Consider the following 22,399-nt stretch of genomic DNA (forward strand, 5'->3'; position numbering starts at 1 on the left):
ACGAACGTAAATTTAAATTTAAAAAAGGGTTTTAAAGCTTGAAATTTTTATTTTCGAAAGGTTACTATTTTATTTATTTTTTAGTTTCTGTGAGTTTGGTAATTTTTATATTTAAAAAACGAGCTGAAAAAGATGAAAAATTTTCTTTTCACTTTGGGGGTCTCTAACGTGCCCAAAAAAAATTTACAAAAATTTGCGACTATCTATCGTGAAAGTTTCCTTACAAAATCATTTTTTAAAAATATTTCTATGATTTTTTGTTCCTGAGTTACTTGCGAGGAGCATTCTGACTTCGATTGGTCATAACGCGCGATAAAAATCATCATATCGCAATTTAATAAACAGATTCTTAAAGCTGAAACTTTAGCAAATGACATAATTGTAACGAAAATGTCGCAACAAATGAAAAACGTTTGCAAAAAAATTTTTTTAAATACGAAGAAACGTTTTCCCCGACCTAATATATTAAACTTAATATATTAAATTTAATATATTATACTTACTACTTGAGGGTTTACCAATTACTGCATCTATATTGGAATAATTCGATATTGTTGTACAAAAACTCTCACTTATCATATTAGTGTGACGTTTATCGTGTGCTATAGAGCTAATGTTAGAACAGTTGAGCAATTCTTGAGCTAAAAAAAAATATGTAAAAAATATTTATTCTGTTTAATTTTATCAATCATTATATTATAAAGTAATTAATACAACTGCTTATATTGTTAAAAGACCATAATAACTTTCTGTTATTATCAGATATACCGAATTTAAATGTACTAGCACATTCAATGCTATGCGCGCACTGTCTTCAAATAAACATCTCCATCTACAATTGACAAAATACAGTAGTTAAATTATGTGCATTCTTGAATTGGTCAATTTCTAGTTTACCATATAACATTATATCTATACTATGGACAAAAAACGTCTTGTAAGCATCTTAAAGATTATTTTAGACTGGGTTCTTCTTAGATTGAGTTCAGATCTTGATAGAAAAACAAAAAGCAGAAAAGCAGCAACCAATCAAAATTTGTGTTACTTGATAGTAAACAGCACAGAAAGTCGAAATTGGCCGAAACCAGCGACTACTAGTGTAAGTTCTGATTGCTATCACTTTTCTGCTTTCTACTTTTCTATCTAAGTCTGAATAGTAAAACTGTATTTTGCCAAAATTGGTGGACTTTAAGCATTTCCATCAGCCATATTGTTTCAATCATTTTTTTAATTTCAAAATTTGAGTTCGGAATCGACGATCTTAAAAACCTTCTAATCTTAAAAACTATATTTTGCTGAAATCGAAAGACTTTTAGCATTTTCGTCTGCCATATTGGTTGTTATTTTTTTAAGTTTTGCATTTGAATTTGAAATCAGCGATCCTTATATTCTTTTAATACTACATTTCATCTAAATTGGAAAACTTTTATCATTTCGATCTCCCATTTTAAATTTTCAAATTTTGTACCCGATTCGGAATCAGTGATTCTTAAAATCTTCAATTACTTCATTTTAACGGAATCAAGACTTTTGCCGTAATTGGAAAACATATAGCATTTCCGTCACATTATTTATCATTTTCTTCTCTTTCAAATTTTGAATCTGAATTGGCTATTTACCTGACACACACATCTCAATGGAACCTTTACAATGAGTTCTTAGCTGACGAGATATCAAAAGCAAGTATTCAAATAGAGTTGAAAAATTTGACACTTATTTTCTATTTATATCTATTTTTAAAATTTTAGATGATATCAACAAATTTTCAGATATATTTGATAATGAGACTTCTTCAATTATATATACGTACTGTTTGATTTTTCTGGTGTTGAACATGCTTTTACAGATTGGATAATAAAATTAGGAAAGGGTAGAGCATATCCTATTTTAATACTTTCGTATACCCAATCAAGTTTCAAACAGGCTATATCATTTTCCATTGCATACTTTAATTTATCACTCAATGGACCAATTTCAGTAGTTAGAACTACTCGAACCTTTGTTCCATCAAGAGGACCCATGAATATCTGTAAAACATAAATATAACATTACAGCCAACTGCTACATTTTTTACTACTATCATATACATATATATAATAATTTAATTTACTCCTCCATGTTGTTGTATTAAACATTTAATTTCTTCTTTTTGCCGTCTTTGAATATTTGTTGAAGTAACTATTAGATTCATAAAAACTGGACATTTGTATCTATCAAAAATCTTATCATCAGCCTTAATCACCTCCTTCAAATTTTCTTTCCAGACAGCTTCTATCCATTCTTTCGTCATAACTGGTATTTTCATTTCTATAGCTTTCTATAAATAAAATTTTTAATAAATTAAATTTCTACTGCATTATGTTATATCACAAAATAATGATTTAAATAAATATAGAATAAGATAAAATTTTAACACAATTTCATAAAATATAATTTTAATTTTATACAATAAGATTCTCAATATTTCTAATAAAATTGTTTAAAAATCAATTATATATTATAAATATATTATATATATTATATATTATAAATGTAATACCTCGTATTTTGCAGACATTACATTATCCGCTACTAAATGTGTGACAGAACTTCTCAATTGCTTTGTGAAGATACCTCCCATATATTCAACTCGTTGTTGTATCCAGTCCTGTAATAGCAATCGAAACTATCATTGTTACAAATAATTAAAGTTGTTACAAATAATTAAAGTTTATACAAAATTATTATACCTTAATTTCGGCATCAAAACCTGATGCACAAATGCACATTTTTCTCATGGATGTTGTATAAATTGGGCTCTTTCCTTCTGGTATTGATTCTCCATTTAGAAAACAAATTAGCAGACATTTCGGTGATACTATTCTGCTAAAATATAAATTTGTAATTAAAAATTCTTCATCCAGCTATTTTTAATTACAATCATGATAAGATATATACCTGTTGCGATAACGTAAACATTAATTAATAATTTATGTTTTAGATTAAAAACTTGTTTACAGCAAAAGAGCTAAGTAAAACAAATAATGTCATTATAATAGAAACTTGTAAGTCAATGTGAACTTATAAGAGATAAACAAGATCATAGATGCTTTCTATTTATAAGATAACACAAGTCGACACAAGTATCATTCTATTTCTTTTGGATTCAGAGAGTGACAAAAATAGAACGACACTTGTATCGACTTATGACATCAAATGAAAAGCACTCTATAATGAGACAACCTCAATATTATTATAACTTATGTGTTTATTGTGACTTCTGTACCTAGATAGTTAGCTTGCAAACTTACGAGCATTTAAAGTTCTTCAGTTTCTCAAATACTTCTCCTTTAAATTCCTCTATAACAAATACATCGTTTTTCTGTGGTTCCATGTTATAGCAAACCTGTTCGCTAATCCAAACTGGATGCAAACTAAGCTTATTACATTTCTAGAATAAAACAATAACATGTTTTAAAACCAACAAGAGAAAAAGACGTAACCAAGAAAAGCAAAAGTATTGGAAAAGATAAAATCGCCTCCGTATCTTTCGCATGTCGACTTACAATACTGCTTGAAAAAACGGCGAAAAAAACTTTATAACTCTAGCAAAGAAAGGATACGAACATCAAATGTCTGCCACATATTCTCGCTGCAATCATCTTCGGATTTCAGGTGACGCGGTATGACGAAATAAATATTTACATCGCATTCGATTGTGCTCTCCTGAGTCGTCATTCTGGATCCTACTCGATCCTATTCCGAATTGAAATCAACTGAAAATACTGAAATCGTGTGGGCGCAGTCGTCACTCGTCGTCCATGTGCATGCCATGTCCCATGCACGACAAAACAAATGAAAGCAGCTGGAATATTGGCGGGAAGAATGAATATTTAGGCTACACCAACTTACTAACTGAATGAGAAAAATTTACTAGACAATCACACATTCGTATGATAACTTCGACTAATTTTCAATAAAATGCTTATTACAAAATTTTTTAATACATAATTCTTTGTCATTAGCTTAGAAATTAAAATTTTAAGATATTAGGAAATAAAGATAAAAGGAAATAAAGAATTAAAATAATATGTTATTGTAGATATTAAACTCAATTTCGAAATTAGCTTGACAATCAAAGTGTAATCTAAATTAATCAATTAAAATTCTTTTCATATTTTTTAATTCAAGCAGAACTATTGTTCTTGTTAGCGAAATCGTGAATTATTTATTATCTTTATTATCTAACATAATTTCTGTTTTATTAGAACAATGAAAAATTAATAATTCTACTCATATTATGTAACAAAATGATTTGCACAAGTTGATCACAGTTTGATCGAAGTCGCCCTGAAGTACATTTTAAAACTACTTTCGGAACGCAATAGTAAAAGTCACGCACTTGCGCAGTAAACGATTAACGATCGTTTTTTGACAATTTTGTTGAGAACATTCTTTTGAGTCAAAGAATTTTCGAAGTATCAAAATCAATTTCGATTCTTTCAATTTTTAAATTCATTCTCAATATTTTTTCTTTACAAATTCAACATATTTTTTATTGTAATTAAAGAGCAATATTAATCTAGATCCATCAGTCAATTTATTTGAATTTTCATTTTAAACGCGAGAGACATACACAATTCAGGTATTACCTGTCATGAAAGCTTTTTTAATTTAAAAAGAAATTTCACAAATTGCTACGATCACAATTGCATTGTATCGAATATGCATTTTCAAAAAATTGTAGATAATTAATTTTTTTCAATGTTACATGAAATTAGCTCTTTCCAAAATTTCAAAAAATAAACTTTCTGTAACTTATTCGCAATTGTTCATCATTTGCACATGTATGCGCATACTCAGAATTTTCATTTCATTGCTTTTAATAAAAAAGTCCCTTTTTTAAGGATAATTGCAAGTAGCAATTAGGTTACGCTTTAAAGACACTTTATTAGCATTAAAGACATCATTTGACATCCTTGCTACTTGAAAATTAACTTAAATCAACATTTTATTTTAAATCAAAAATTATTTAATTTATATTCAAGTAGCAAAATCTCTAATATACACTTCTTAACTTTTTCAATATATCAAACAAACCTTTTTATTAATTAATTCAACGTTTTTGTTTGTAGTGCTCCCGATTACCGCAGCAACGTTATTTGATTTTAAGCAAAGTTTAAAAATCTCTTTTTCTTGTTTTAAAACCGATAGAGAGACAGAAAGAGAGAGAGTTTTAAGCCAATTTAAAATTAAAGTAATATTTGTACAATCAGGCCTTAATAAAATGTTGATTAAGACTCGGTTGCACCAACGTTACTTTTATTTTAAATAAAATAAAACTCTCTCTATCTCGTTTTAAAACTGAAAAGAGACAGAGGCAAAAAGAATTTACGCCTCGCCTTAAAATTAAAACGGACCTAATGCCCGTATTCATAGTCAGATCTTTGTACTTTGAACCTGTACTTAAGGTTTTCTTAAATTTATCTTTAGATGCTCAGCAGCCAATGAAATAATTCGTAAAGTATCTAAAAATAAATTTAAGAAAGATTTAAATATAAGGCCTGACTATGAGTATAAGTTAATCGAAGCTAATTAAAGTCGGTCTTAATTTTATTCTTTCGTTCTTCGTTTTTCCAACGGCATTCAACAAGTGGCACACTGCAAGAATCGGCGGGAACTCGAAATTCCCTAGCCGCAGCGACGTTTGATTGGCCGGTGTCGCATTATGCGACACGACATTGTCCGCTCGTTAATGCGTTGCTGAACGCGGCTGAGCGAGAGCGCGAGCGAATACTCGACGACGATTGGCCGGTCAGTAGCGCCTGCGAGGGGCATGCGCGTGTACGCGATTTCAAGTTGAGGCTCCTTTGCTTGTCGTGCCAACGCGTTTGCCGAGCGACGCGGTGCGAGCGCGTCGACTGCAACGGAATTTGGACCAACTTAAACGGTGCCTCGAGATCGGTCCAATTCTCTCATCGCGATAGGAGGAAGTGAATCGCGATCAAGCGTTTTCTCCGCGTTCCTCGGCGTCCGGTCTGACATCCTCCGTGAACTTCTCCGCGAGCCGATTTCAACGGTGTTGTGTACACCTTCACCAGGTGTTGCCAGGTGTTACCAGGTGAACGTGTGCGAGCGTCCGCGTCGCCTTCGCGTTTATCTTCCCTCCCGCGGGGAGGAAGACCTTGGGTGGCGGGGAAGAATTCACTCGTCATACGAACTTTTTACTGTTGACACTGCGGAGATACCGCGTGTGCGTTTTACGCGAGACCTTCCGCGGAGAGTTCAAACGCGTCGTGTCGTCGAGTGAGAAGCGAGAGTGAAAACTGAACACGGTTGACTACGTTTCGGCTAAGTCTGCGATCGGCGGTTGTATATTTGATTTACAATCAAAAGCGAACGGGAGCGACGGAGACGACGATCGATCTTGATCGATGTGAGTCCCTTCCATCGTTAATTCCTGTGGATTCCCTCTCGGACGTCAGTTCTCGCGTGGAAGAGAGAAGAGCGTGGGAAGAAGCGAGAGAGGAAGAAGAAGGGCAGATCGCGAGGAGCGAGCCCGTCTTTAAAGAGAAACACGAAGTTGGCTCGGTGAACGAGCGACCTTTCGAACAAGATACATTCGAGGGCGTAATTTTCATTAACGGTTAAAACCTTTTACATCTCTGATGTTTCTTTTCTTCTTTTCTGATGTTTCTTTCTCCTTGTAAAGTGAGAAGGATGCCAACTTGAGTGCAATTCTTCTTAAATTCCCTCGATAAAAGGAGGATTAATGAGTGTCAATCTCTCCGTGAAGGCTTGACTCTTGATCGTTGGATCATTGAATTTTTATGCTATTGTAATATTGACCTTCACGGAAATCCATATTGGAAAAAAGAGAAGAAAAAAAGAAGAAGAAAGGCTGACTCCAATCTTATATAATTGAAGGTTTATTCCAGCGGCTAATATCCAGCGATAGTGGAACTTAAGAACCTTGAACGGACGTTTGTACGCCTCGCGCCTCCTTCGAACGTGATCGAGAAGGAACGGAGGGGAAAGAGCATCGGCGAGCATCGCGGAATGCGAGTCGCAAGTGTGCGTGTGACGGGAACGCGGCGCGAATTGCCGCGATTGGCGTAGCCCGTACGCTTCCGGAGCTTCTTACGCGCAACGGCTGCGAGCGAAGGAGGCAGGCTACGACGGTGGAGAAGAAGGCGACGGACGAAGACGAGGAGGGGGAGGGGGAGAAGGGGAGCTAGGGAGTGAGGTCAACGTCGCGCAACGGCGAGGCAAGAGGATGGAGCAGCGGCCGGCGGCGACCTCCGCGAGGACGCGCGGCCTTCTCGCCGGTGTCTGCCTCGTCTGGATCATCGGCGGCATCTGCGCCACCGGTAAATCGACAGTTTTTATTATACTGTCTAAATTCTTTGCTACTTGAAAATTAATTTACTCTCTAAAAAATTTAAAATATAACAGGACGCTTAAGCTTTTCAAAATACGACAATGATAGATATAAAAGGCTAATAAGAATCAGAAACATAAAAAAAAATCTCCATTATTCATTTAACATAAGTATAATTGAAAATAGATATAACAAACAAGAACTGCAGAAAATAAGAAAATTAAAATGCTACAAAATACAATACTAAGTATAATATATATACTATATAATATATATATTTATATATATTTTATATATATAAATATATTTTAATATATATAATATATTTTAATAAATAATTTTATATATATAATATATTTTATAATATATTTTATATATATATTTTATATATATTTTATATATAATATATATATATATATATTATATATATAATTTTATATATAATATATATTTCGACCTTATATTTAGGTCCTCTTCAGATGTACAAAAAACCGGCACAGTAAAAATTATTCAAAGATTAAGAAAGCGACTGTTTCGTTACATAATTAGATGAATGTTAAGACAAAGAAATGGAAAATTGCTCGTCAAGCAACATGGATTTTCTCAATTGTCGAACTCTGAGATGAGTTTTTACTAGAGAGACATATGCTTGTTTAAAAATTTTTTAGTTTTGATAACTTATATATAACGTTTTTATGTTTCTGTATGTTCTCATTAGACAATGAGAAATTTTTGCAATCGGTCAACCAATCGTAAATACATATTGTACTTAGTATTGTACTTTGTAGCGTTTTCTTATTTTCTGCCGTTCTTATATCTATTTTCAATTATACTTATGTTAAACGAATAATGGAGATTTTTTTATGTTTTCTTTTATTAGATTTATTACTCTTTAAATTCTTTGCTATTCGAAAATTAATTTAAATCAACATTTTATATTCAAGTAACAAAAATCGTTAAGACAAAATCTCTATGAGATAATATGCACTTCGTTCTTAATTTTTTCAGTACATCAAACAAACCTTTATTAATTCAATGATTTTGTTTGTATTGCTTAGTCCCGATTGCACCAATGTTATTTTGACTTTAAGCAAAGTTTAAAAATCTCTCTTTCTTTGAAATCTCAGGAGTAAAAGTTGTGTCAGTCTTCTTTAAAAAGAATAGCTCAGTTTTTAATACCTGTTTCCACCAATGTAGTTTAATTTTAATCTCGGTTTAACTCTCTATCTTTTTCTAATTCTAAGGCCTAGTTCCAACTCACGGTTAATTCTTAATCGAGGATCAATTTATTCATTGTCTCTTTCTAATTCTAGAATTGGAAATAGATGAGATACAAGTTGAACCTCGATTAAGAATTAGTCGTGAGTTGTGGAACTGGACCTAAGAATTAGAAAAGAATGAAGAGTAAGTTGAACCACGATTAAAGTTGATCTGCATTGAATAGAAATAGGCATAAAAGAGATTTCACTCTTCAGAATGAAATTCAGTGTAAGTTTTAGAGAGCATAATGTTTTATTTTATTTTATTACATGTTTGGGATAATAAGAATTTTACACAGGTACAAAACTCGGCAAATTATATATAATAACTTTAATTTTGATGATTAACTCTTATCGCTATTTTATTAGCGTAGATAGAAATCTATTTTGTCGTTTAACACATAGGAAGAATGGTTAGATTAAGACATATATAATTATAGAAATATATAATTATATAATTATAGAAATTGCAAGAACGCAATTTCATTTAATCGCCAGTTAAGTCAATCGAAGTTTAATCGAAATCATTTATTGCTCGTTTCTATGTTCTATCAATGTAGATTGATTATAATTTCAATTCAGCTTGTTCTTCATCTTTTTCTAATTCTTAGAACTAAAAAAAAATGAAAAATGAATTAAACCAAGATTAAAATTAATTTAGATTGATAGAAATAAATATAACCGTCCTTTTTTACCAATAGATTTATCTTTATCTATTAATCTCGAATTAATTAATTCTTTATCCTTTCTCTACTTTTTAGATCTAGAAAAATGTAAAAAATAAATTAAATCGAGATTAAAGTTAATCTATAATGTATATATTGTAGAAATAGATTATTTCGCAAGCTAAAAAACTATCGGGAGAGTTTAGGCGCCGGATAATTCTGCGAATTCTTCGTGAAATGTCTACAAAGATCTTCGATGTTTTCATTGAAACGGCAAAAAATATTAAAGAAATGGGAAAGAATATTAAAGAAATAGGAAAGAATATAAAAGAGAGAAAAGGAAGAGGAGAAAAGAAAATCCACAACTTAGATCAATAAATTAATTTGAATATCGTACATCTATCGCTTCATGTTGGATAAATTTCGAGAGATTCTCAAGTGGTGTACGCGCGATGGTACTATGATATAATAAAATATAATTGATATAATTGATAGTTAATAAAAAAAAAAGGAAAGAATGAACGAAAGATAGATAGAGAATTTTATATCTCTTCTAATAGTTTACTTACAATGTTCTGAGATTTATTAATCAAGAAACCCAAAGAAACAAAAAAGCTCGATGTTAGAAGAGATCAAAGAGCAACTTCAAGAAATCTGTATGACTCGAATAATAAATTTTATTAATATCTCTACGCGGAAATTTTGAAATATTTGATTATTTGAAATATTTTGAATTATTTGATGTTTATTTATCGAAGAAAGAAATTTTAAATGATACAGTTAAATAAAAGAATAAGATATTATTAACCGCGATGATTAACGTTATTAAACTGAACAATGCGGTTTAATTTATCTAGCTATCTGTTTATGGAAGAGGAATGATATACTAAAAGGGATCGAGATTTATGTATGGAAAGATAATTTAGCTTACGTAAACGCATAAATAATTGTATGCAAACGCGTCGCACGCGCCTTGCACGGTGATTACTTCTCAATAAATGCCGTCCTGTGGCGTTCGAAACCCCTGGCGGATTGTACACGCCGGGGGGAAAAATCTGCGAGATCTTCCCCAGGGCGGTCAAGTGTGCGGCGTAGGAGCGACCCTAATTGAGATTTATTACGACGTTAATCCAGACCAATTGTGCGAACGAAGTTAAACCATTGACCTCTCGTCTCATTTGCAGGGAGATGGCAGGGGGAGGTCCAATGGCCATGAGCACGTGCCATGCATGGAGACAATTCCAAATTAACCCTTTCTATTCATTTTTTTTATGTTTCCTCTTGCGTTTTGTATGACAGAAGTGTGTGACTAAAAAATTAGACGTGTGAATACAAAATATAATATATTTCTCCGATGAATATTGAACATATATCATGACCTATCTATTGCATCAACAGCAATTCGAACTTGGATTTAAACAAAAAGGCAAAGTAATAATTAATAATTAATATTAAGTCAAAAGGATTATATTCGGTCAAGGATCTTGCCTAATAATATTTTTATATAAATTTTTCAACTGAAAATTTACAAGAAACATTATTAGGTACGAAAAACGAATTCTGACCGAATATGACATTTTTCACTCACGTTTTTTACAATTTCTAGTTTAAGTGCACTGATTATATTATATTTTTCTCATTGATTATATATTTGTCAGTCTTAAAACACAATCCTAGACTAATTGTGTAATTACAAATTAAATTGACGAGTAATTTAATGTTACTGATGCTAAAAAATGAGTACATTTTTAAACATCGTAAAGAATTTATTGCGAAAAATATCATTTCAATTAGAATTCAAACCTGGTTTTTCTTCCTCATTCCGTGCGGGCGTGTTGAGAAAAAAAATTTAAATCCCGAGATGATATTTTTCGCAATAAATTCTTTACAAATGTTTTAAATATATTTATTAATCAGTAATATTAAATTGCTTGTTAATTTAACTTGTGATATTCCAGCTTCAATCTAGGACTGCATTTCGAATCAAATAATCGGAATTTGCTTGAACTAGGCATTGTAAAAATTCACACAAAAAATTATTAGGCACTAAGATCCGCCTTTAAGATCTTTATCTCATATATTCATTTATATCTATTAATAATTAATTATTCCGATTATATTACGAGAAAAGAACAAACAAATTTCTTAATTATTCCCGTCTGCGAATAATTAACTTTATTTCCAAATCTTTATTGAGTTACTCTCGAATTTATTTCGAGCTGTTTGAACAGTCGAATCTTCAGACATTTGATCAATTATGAATAGAGTTCCGTTTTTTAATTATATTGTAGTTACAACGAACTTAAATCTTTTCAACAATTCGAACAATTCGGCGCATGGTTGGAGTGAATCTTTTCATTTCGGTCTTAACTTAAAGATCACCGTTTCAATTTTTCTAGAGAAGGTACAAAAGAAAGAAAGAAAAAATTAAACAATCTTGCTTTTCATTCAGCTTATACCACGCGCAACTCTGTAATGAGAATAGGCCCCTCCATTGATTAAATTTCCTTTGGACAACGTTGAGCATTGATACCAGTAGACTGGCAGATAAAGGGAGATAAGAGCCACGAGGGGTCTCATACTTTTCTACCAAATCGCGCGTTTCAATTTTTTTCCATAAAAATCGAGCGATAACTTTCTATAAGAGAGACTGTCTTCGACAGTATTCGTGGTAGTTACATATAGGAAGCAGTAAAATATCTGTTATTAGATTTTACGGTAGATATTAGTAATTATTAGTTATTACAGTAGATGGCTACAAATAATAATAATCTTAAGTACATATAAATTACAATTTATGAGACAGATTTCCTTTTGTCGTAAAACATTGAAATATATTATAACCATCTTCAACAGCTTAATAATAGTATAATGGTAATAAGAAAAAATAGTATAATGGTAATAAGAAAATAAGAAAAAATAATAAAATGAGACATTGATTGCCATGCCATCGCGCTATCGTTATCTGCTGGTAGACTTCGTGGAAGAAAATGAGAGCCGGTTTGCCGCACGTTTGGCCGATATAAAAAGGGCTTGCGTTTTAACCTGCGTGTGGAAGACAGAGAACATTAGTAGTAGTAACCGTATACATGTACGTATATACGTGCGTGTATACGGCGCATGTACTAAGAAAGGTATCTATCACTGGCGTCAGCTCTACCGTGACACAATGGAGAACAAGGGCCTTTACCTGGTCCTCGACAAGTCCCTTTGCTCCCTCGCTCATAGAATAGCTCCCACCATTTTCTATAGCCTTCTACTTACTCCATCGAGCGAGTGTGCTTTTCTTCGACTAGGTAGGACTATCGAGTGCGAATCCGGGAAGAAAGACTTCCTGGATTAGTCATTCATAAAACCGATGAGTTTCAAAAGGGCTTAAAAAGCAAGAGACCATTTATCTGCGAATATTTTCTTTTTAAATTGATCTTTTCTTAGCGGAAATGTCGAAAAAAAGTCACCATTTTCAATCGATATACGCATTTTTTTTCTGTTTGAATGCTGCTGTTTCAATAAATTACTAGAAATCCTACATTCTGTAGTACAATCTAGTAATTTACTTTTTTTACATCGCACATACACATAATTTTTCAATTTTTAATAATTTCTATCTTTGCAAATAAATTGAACTAAAATTTCATTAAAGTAAAATCTATTTTCGAAACAAACCGAAAATGTTTGTTTCTCTTGCTGAAGCTTGACTTTTAAACAGTGGTGCATTTTTCAAGTATATCCCGGAAAATGAACGTGAATATTATTGTTATAAAAGTCTTTTTATAAAATCATCTTAAACTCGGTGAAATAATTCTCTAGTTCGAAAAGCATGCATTTTGTTGAGAGGTGCTCTGTACAATATTTTTATTGCAGTACAGTTGAACGTAATGTCGCCGATGGTACATCATCGGCACGACGTAACGATTTCTGCGAGTTGCAACAGTAAAAACTCGGCAAACGATAGAGACCGTTTGCGGCCTTTACCGGTCCCGAATGGCCTTAGGCCGTTATCCTCTCGGACCCCTGAGCTGCCATTCCGACCGGATGTGGCGGCTACCTTTTGCTTTTATTGTTCCGTGACCGCGTCATCTTCATTACCGTCATTTTCCTGTTCTCCGTGCTGCGGAATCCTCGTCACGTTTGATATCGTCCGTCTTTTTTCTCGTTGAAGTCTAGTCTGTTTTCTCCATTTTTCTTCCTGTCTGTGAAATCCTTTTTGCCGATTGAAACATATTGGAGCATCAAACTTTCTTACCAGGATATCAGAATGTAATAGCAGACAGAAAAGTAAGCGGAAATACAATACTTCAGAAGAATGCGTTGTTCTATTACACTCAAAAAGAAAAAGAATCGAATAATATAGAGACAAACATTGTCATTTACCGTCACTTACTGTTTTTTTATTAAATGCAGGCAACGAGATGGATAAAAAAAAGGACGAATGAATCCACATTGAAATTCGAAGATCTTTCGGCTTGCATCTGGAAGAGGAATTTCTTTTTATATACTGGGGGGATATGAACAATCAAAATTTTGATTAGAACAACATAATTTTTTAATTCCAACATAACAAAATTTTGATAATTCACATGGTTGTTCATGTTCACAACCAAACATTTCTGTTAATGCATGAAACAAGAGAAAAAGAAAAAAGATTCCTCTCAAGAGAGGTATCGGATGCAAGCCGGAAGATCTTCGAATCTTTGACCCACCGTCTCTCGGTCATTACAGCAAATTCTTCATCGGACCCCTTCCTTCGCGCGTCGGCCTCTCGAAGGAAAGTTGGAACGCGCAGAATGCAACCGAGGGAACCTGCGTCACGCCACCGCGCCGCTTCGGGACCGCTATTGTCTCGACCTCGTTACCGTAGTCGCAGGTCTTATCTTTGCAACGACAAAAAGCAGCAGGCCTCAAGTCGTCACCGTACGCCTCTCTGTAATTTCCCATTATTATTCGCCGTGGAACTCGTCGACGCGAAGCGATGCCATAGGACGCGGTAGCTGGTGCACAGGGGCCACTGACCGCTCCCTTCTTTTCCTCGGCAAGACTTTCTCGTCTTTCATGATTTCTTCTTCTTCTTCTTCTTCTTCTTCTTCTTCTTCTTCTTCTTCTTCATCTTCCTCTTCGCCTTCTTCGTGTTCTCTCTCTGTAACTTCTTCTTGGTTTTAGATCTGCTGGGTACGTGTCTCTCGGCGTCATAAATAGGAGTTTCTACGGTACGGTAGAGAAATTCCATATTCGTGTATCGCACATTCGTGGCTCGGTTGATTTGCAGCAATTTCTCATATTTATTTCTTGTTAAGACACGCATATTCCTCGGATTTCCACCGTTCCGAATGGCAACGAGTCCTCCAATCGCTCCCACTTTCGTGATAAATTGTTTTTTGGTAGCTCGCCAATGTTACATTTCCACAGCTCATTCCGATATCGTGCCGAGCGTGGCAATCGCATTCGCCAGCAAATTACCATGCGGAGATGCAGACTCGCTTTGTTTTTCTCATATTGCATGTCATGTTACAAAATTACTTGTTTTTGCATTTTAATGTAATTAATTTTTTGTAATATTTAGGTAATTAACACGGTTTGAGATTTAATAATTAGCAAAGAAGATTTAAGTTCGGTTCCAATGTAAGATTAATTTTAATCTCAATTCAACTTACTTATCTTTTTCCAATTTTAGAATTGTGAAAGTATAAATTGAACCGAGAAATTATTCTGGTGAAAATTTTTTTCAGAATTTTTCCTATAATTTTTCAAAATTTCTATATAATTTTATAATTTTCTAAGATTTTTATACGAATTGGAATATTTTTCAAAAAATCTCTTTTCTCAGAATTTTTCGTATATTTTTAATAATTTTTCGTATATGTTTATAAAATATCGTAAGATTTCTAAGATTTTTTTGTAAGTATAATTTCTGAAATGTTATAAAATCTAAAAAATTAAAAAATATTTTTTTTAAATTATGGGATGAGAAATTTCAAAATATTTCAGAATTCTTCACTTGTGTGAAAAATTCTGAAAGAAGATGTAAACTTTTCGAGTATTTCTGAGTATTTCTGAAAAATGTTTCAATAAAAATTATGAGAAAAATTTTCGCCAGGATACAGTTAATTTTACATTTATGAAATTGGACTTAATAATAAGAGGAAGAGATTAATGTAGGACGATAAATCTCTTGCGTACAGACGCAGCATCACGGCGTAAACACTTTCCGCGTAATAAAATACAAAGTAATATCTTCGTCTGGTGCACACGGTGAAAAAATTGCAAAACTTGACTTTCCGTTTCTGTCACGCCCACAGAGAAGCAAATTACGTGCCTCTTCGCCCATTATTTGCCCGCGACATTTCCCAGCGTGACTCGCGTGCATCGAAGCAAGTGCATCCCGCGTCGTTTCTCCGACGTGCTCTTCATCTCCCACGTACCTCTTCTTTTCTCCTCCTATTCTCTTTTACTCATGTGTCCGCTATATATTTCCTCCGCTATATTTCCTTTGTTCCGCCGCTGACCATGCGGTGGAATCGCGATGAAAAGTGAAAATATCGGTGAACGGAGCGACGCGCACGTTGCACACGCTATAGTTATTTCGAGTCAATTTGCAGCTTGCACAACGTACCTCGCTTCAAGGTCCTTATCGGTAACGGAAATTCTCGCTCACCTGAGCGCGAGTGCGAAAGGACATTTGAGACGACGTAGCGTAACACGGATTGTCTATTCTGCAACACGTTGCATTCTTCGAGATTAATCATTGACCATTGCGTCACTCTCACCGAGGCGCAATTTACTACAATTGCGACTTGGATGACTCTTGCGCGCGATACGCGCGACGAGTTGCCTTCGTGAAATGAAAATCAGGAGTTTCTTGATGTTTCCGCGATTTACGTAAGCGAATTCTCTACCGAGTGACTTCATTCCTTTCCATTTCGTTCTGAGCCACGAGCGGACAAAATGAAGGATGTTGTATAGTGGAATAAGTGGGAAATCTTTCAAGATAATAAACGAGAAGCTTATAGTGAATTCAGTCGTTCGCACTGCACTGGATTAGTACACATTAAAAGCTGTTTTAATACAAACACAACGATAAAGCAAAAATAAAAGGGATAATGGAAATACGCGATTAAAGATGCGAAATTATAATGTAAAAACTTTTATTACTTTAATGAAAGAAGATGTCGAATAAGTATGAAGTATATAAATGTCTCTCTAAATTTTTTGGAATGCGATTTCATTCTTGGAGTGAGATTCACTTCAAAGAATTTAGAAAGGTAGTGGCATAATATATAAAATCAACTTTGACACTGAAATAACACATATTCTGTAAAATAACGTGACTCTTATTTAATTATTAAGAAATGTCTATCATTTAGATTATTTAACACTGAAAAAAATTTCTGGTTGAAAATGGATGAATTAGAATTTTCTAGTTAAATTTATTAGAATTCTAGTTAAGATAATCAAAATTCTGGTTGAAATAATATTTCTGGTAAAATCTACTGAATTCTTATTTTTATCAGAATAATTATATCAATCAGAATTCTAATTATCTCAATTAGAATTCTAATAGATTTAATCAGAAAATTCTGATTTGTCCGCTAGTTTTCCACTAGAATTACTAATCCAATCAAACCATTTTTCTCAGTGTAAACATTTAAAATATTTATATGTATTATATAATATAATATATATTTATATGTAATATTTATTTTACATAAAATTTTATACATAACATTTAATTTTTCTAATTCATATAGAACTGTTATATGCTCTAATCTACGTAATGCAAATGGACGGAATTCATTATTATTTAAATTATGTGGTACTTGGATACATCGAGTGTATCCTGAGACTCGCTCAATTTCTTTCTCCTCTTAATTTCCATCTGTTCTACCACCTGACCGCGGTTTCCTGTTTTGCGCGAGAGGAATTAGCGTGGATACGCTAAATCGTTCGCGCGATCATGGCGTACCTTCAAGCGATTTGTACGTCTTTTCACAAGACGAGTTTTCTTCGAATGGCGAGAACAAGATCCGCAATAAGAGCAAGGGAGGAAGACGGGCAGAAGACGTCACGCGAAGGAAAGGACTGTGAGAAACTGCGCGCTCCTCGGGATGTAACTTGACCCAATCTGAGCCAATCTGAGGTTCTTTCAGTAATTCCGAATCTTTTGTCAATTTATATATTCTTCTTAAATGAGCGAAGATCATATATTTGGTCAAAGAGGATCTTGATAAATTTTATTATGCGAACTTCCAGTTCAAGCACAATATAAAATATTATTAGACATAAGAAATCATTCTGACTTCTTTCGCTTATTTATAGAATATTTCTCCATCAATTAATATCTATTTTTAAGATTTATTTTAATTATAATTGTGGATAATCAACATATAGAAATGATGTTAAGAGAGTCAGCTTATTGTTTACTTATCACATCTTTGCAATCTCTTTTTCGTAGCTATTTCATCAAACATGTACAGATACCAAGAATTTCTTGCGATATTGCGACTTTAACGAACGAGGAATATTAGCCTTGGACGTTAGTATGATGTAAGAAAAGAAAAAGAATGCACACGGCGTGATGTCGTTTGCACTTCGTAGATGCACTTTTGTTTTCCACACGATACATTCACGCAGCACCCAGTCACGGTGACGAGGTAAGGCAAGATTTCTTCAAGGCCGTAAAATAGGCCGCCCGGAGACCCTCTCTCGTATAACACGAGTTACGGTCGCCGCGTGACCGTCTGGCTACACGCGTGCTGCACGCACGCGTTACGCACGGCCAGAAATAAAGTCACGAGGCCGGGTCATGGATCGTTTTTCAAGTATGCATCGCGCTCCACAACCGCTGGATTCTGTTTAGTACGGTTTACATCCACCGTCAACTAGGCAAATAAATAGAAATTCTACACTGTTTATTTTTTATTGAAGAGTCCTCCGTGTTTTTCAATAAATGTGTATATATACATGCAACTCTGTCGTTCTTCTGCTGAGAAATGATTGAAATTATCGTATCTACATTATGGTCGCGTTTAGCAGAATGTTTATTTTTTTTGCAACTGTTGGAAATTTTCTTCGCTGAGATAGGATTATTTTTCTAGATCTAATCCAATCAGTGCGAAGAAAACTTCCAACAGTTGCAAAATAAACATTCTACTGAACGCAACTTATAATAGCTGTAAGTCGTAAAAATTAATCGATTATAGACGATTGTTCTCCTCACATTAGACTATGGTTGGTCAATTTTTATGGTTTATGGTTATTATAGATTAGACATTAGTATTTTCGACTGCAGCAGATTTGAATCGATCCAATTAGTAATGTAACATTTTTACTTTAATTTCTGCACAAAGAACAATTATTAAAAATTTAGGTAAATACAGATCTGAAAATAATTTTGCTAAACCGTCAAAATAATTATAGAAAGCTCGAACATGATGAACAATACTACAAAAAATTTTGACATTCTAACAATCAGTTTAAGTATCCTACATAATTACTTCGATAGTCCAACAAAACTTATTTTTCAGATTTATAGCTAAATTTTTAGATACAAGCAAAATTGTTTTTTCCATGTGATTGACGAACTCATAGCACTTCCCGATTAATCAATGGCTGCGTTTAGCAGAAAAAGCAACTTTGTAACTGTAAGATTCTTTAATATGATTGTACTGAGAAAACTTGGTCTGATTGGATTAAACAATAATTCTTTTGGAATAGACGAATCAGAATTTTCTGGTTAAATCTACTAGAATTTTAGTGAAATTAATTAGAATTCTGGTTGATATAATTATCCTGATAAAAATAAGAATTCTAGTAGATTTGCCAGAAATATTGTACGTCAACCAGAATTTTAGGTATCTCAACTAGAATTCTAATAAATTTAACCAGAAAATTCTAATTCGTCCATTTTCAATCAGAAATTTTTTCAGTGTGATTTTTACATTTGGACCCAATGAAATTAAAGCAAGAACTAATCACATTAGCGAAGCTTATAACAGTTGCAAAGTTTTTTCTGCTGAACACAGTCAAGCTTCGGATTAATTCAAATCCCTACAGTAAAAAGGTTTTATATATATATATTTTTTTTTCTTTCTGCAGAACGACAGAAAAGGGATAAGGCAGGGGATATTGATGTGCCTTGCGCGTGTAATCGGACGTGTTAAAGGACTCCCTTTTAGAGAAGCGTCCTTGCATCCTTGTTGCAGGCAACTTGCACAGGTTCCCGACTTACGTATACATGTCGCACATGGTACATCCGACAGCTGTCCCCGTTCATTTCATCCCAGATTGTTCACTGAACTTTAAAACAGGAGCATCCTCCCGCCCGCGCCGGTGCACTCGCGCGTGCATAACAAAATCCTGGAGGAGGGGAATGCATCCGCATCGGGGACGGGACCCCGAAAACTTTACGGTGCGGCGCGTTGTGAATGCACTTTGCGGCGCTAATTTGAACCTCGTGAACCGAAGCGCGTGCTAACGCATGGAAGAACCTCTTGGATGGTGTTCCTTAAACTTCTCTTCTATCCCAAGAGACTCTCAGACAACAGTTTTTTCTTTCTTTAACCCGGAAGAGTTCCTCGAAAACTTAGGAACAGACGAAATACGGTTTAAGAACCTGCAATTACATTTGGATACGATCGTTAATATTCTCAGGTTTTCTAAGTATAAAAAGATGCAAGACGGAAAGGCAGAAAATAATGAAAGCGTTAATGATAATAATGATAAATGATATAAATGATATAAATGCGAACTTAAAATGTTGAAAGAGGAAGATAATTAGGAATGAGTAAGTATAGAGAGAAGAAAGGTTTATGGAGAATTCGTAATTACGAAGGGTTTTACAGGACAACGGGATGCGCGATAGAGATAGACAACGGAGTTCGCTTATGGGAACGTATCTTCGGTGGGAATCTGCATGTGTGTGCTAATTCGGACTTATGCCTCGTTGAACATGTGGTTTTTAAACGCTCGGCCGGCACCGTTGCGATAACAGGACGGGGCGATACTTCGCATACGAGCGACTTGCAATTTCTCGCAACGATGCATCTTCAGCTATTAATCACCATAGAGGGGATGTGCTGTAATCGACGACGAGGAAGGAAAGCACGCGGACAAGTAAATGAAATATGTGCATTTATGAAAAAACAGACATCAGCTGGTATTCATAGTTGGTTATTATATTTAAGATCATCTTAAGTTGTAATCTTATGATGTTATAAATCAATCATAGAGTCTTAGCATCTCTTAAGACATTATTTAAGATAATCTTAGGTCCCGTTTTTTATTTTCTGATTAACTTGTGATTTAGACTTGATCTCATTTAACTTGATAATGATAATGTGAAAGTAATATTTTTAATGATAACCTAAGGTTAATCATTAAATTGATGATTTTGTAGTGATAATTTTATCACTATAAAATCATTTTAAAAGTTACCACTACAATCCACTAATCAGTTTAGTTATTAATCATAGCTAGAAAAATGCAACTTTTACATTATTATTAGATTCAATCAAATCTCAAACTCAATCTAATCACAAATTAAGAAAATGAAAAACTAACTGCCTTAAAATAAGAACGAATTATGAATATCGGATTATTCAATATCATTTTATTACATACCTATATTTTCTTTTCATCTGTTCATCCTCTTCATGTATAAGACAGAGAAATTCTTTTACGCGCGACAAACATTAGTTTTAAACTCATTTCCGTCATTATCGTCTTATTACTCAATGGGAAGGGAAGTTACGCTTCCGAGATTAAAGTAGGCAACTGAATCGATCCAATGATCGATATACATTTCTCCGTGGTTGAAAAATTCACGGATTAGGGAAGAAGATCTCTTAGAGGTTCGTTAAAGTCAATCGCGTTCCGGACGTGGATTGTTTACGCTCAATGGAACATAACGTGCTTGAACCAACTCAATTTTTACCTTTTTATGAGCTTTGTACGTGCGTCGACCACGGATAACAACACGTGGCAACGATTTCGTGCAAGCTTACATACCCGAGTTTTTCTACCATATGTGCCTTGCTTGCACTCCTGATTGCACTTTAAAGTAAGTGCACTTCATCGCCGGCGGGTGGTTATTTCTAGACAAACCCTTAAAAAAAAAAAATAACCTTTCTCCTCTAAGCTCTGACTCATCATCGTTCATTGGATCGTTAAATATAATAATAATAATAAATTATTATCTGCATAAAAGTTGATAATGATAATTTACAAGTGTAATATGTATATATAATGCCTAAAAACACATGCAAAAAATAATTATGTCTATTAGAAATCAAAGAAAAAGAAACAATTACGTTCATTAGGAATGCGTTTGTTTTTAAGCTCGCTGCAAGTTTTGTTCTTCCTCCCGAATGAAATATAAGCGATAAAGATAAAATGAAATTTACAGCATGTAAGTATAAAAAAACAAACGCAGTTTAAATCATTACATTTAAGATAGAATATAAATAAAAGAGCATAAAAGTGCTAGAAAAAAATCTAAAATAGTTTAGAAAGAATAAAGGGGTAAAAAAGAGGAATGGGACATGTATAAACGACGCAGGACATGTTTATGTAAACAAGACCTTCGCAGTTGGTATTCCCGCGCCTTCAGGATAAATAAACGACGTAAACGAAAATATTTTTCCCGCCAACGTTCTATTAAATCTCGAGACAGTCGAGACGCTGCGCGATGCAACGCATCGGTCAAAGTGCCGCTTTCGCGAGCGTAAGGGCGAGATCAGGATCTCGCGCGATTCTTCTCACGTCGTGAAACCGCAAATGTTTTCACGCAATGCGAAGAAACCACTGCTGCGCACTCAGAGGCTACGGTTGTCCCAATTTCCCGAACAATAGCGATGAAGATTTCGTAAATATCGCGTGCGAACAACGATGGTTTGGCGTGATCGTGGCGTTATTCCCTCGAAAATTATTGAAAATATCTCAAATATTATGTGCTCCTGCAAAATGTCATTTCTATTTTTATTTTTTTAAATTATATAAGAATATAGTGGAAATTCACGCGAGGTTAACTCTCTGTAGGGTCACGGCCTCTTCTCTTAATAAGCGTCTGCATTCTAGATTCCAATCTCGACCGTGAAACTTGCTCGTTTCGTTTCTCAGTT

At 33.9% G+C, this 22,399-nt stretch overlaps 2 protein-coding genes across 2 annotated transcripts in view; one reads left to right on the forward strand and one right to left on the reverse strand.

Annotated features, from left to right (window-relative positions):
• Positions 1–3,717, reverse strand: part of LOC105619211 (DNA topoisomerase 2-binding protein 1) — a 13,414-nt gene extending 9,697 nt beyond the window's left edge. The window contains 7 exon segments of the mRNA XM_012200735.1: positions 507–641; positions 1,811–2,027; positions 2,111–2,317; positions 2,540–2,647; positions 2,730–2,865; positions 3,291–3,430; positions 3,607–3,717. Of these exon segments, the coding sequence (XP_012056125.1) occupies positions 507–641; positions 1,811–2,027; positions 2,111–2,317; positions 2,540–2,647; positions 2,730–2,865; positions 3,291–3,430; positions 3,607–3,717 (1,054 nt within the window).
• A 3,538-nt stretch (positions 3,718–7,255) lies between these two features.
• Positions 7,256–22,399, forward strand: part of LOC105619212 (protein sidekick) — a 38,844-nt gene continuing 23,700 nt past the window's right edge. Inside the window, exon 1 of the mRNA XM_012200736.1 lies at positions 7,256–7,349. Within this exon, the coding sequence (XP_012056126.1) occupies positions 7,256–7,349 (94 nt within the window). The remainder of the gene's footprint in view (positions 7,350–22,399) is intronic.

This window comes from Atta cephalotes, assembly GCF_000143395.1.
Source record: "Atta cephalotes unplaced genomic scaffold scaffold00020, whole genome shotgun sequence".
Taxonomy (NCBI): Eukaryota; Metazoa; Arthropoda; class Insecta; order Hymenoptera; family Formicidae; genus Atta; species Atta cephalotes.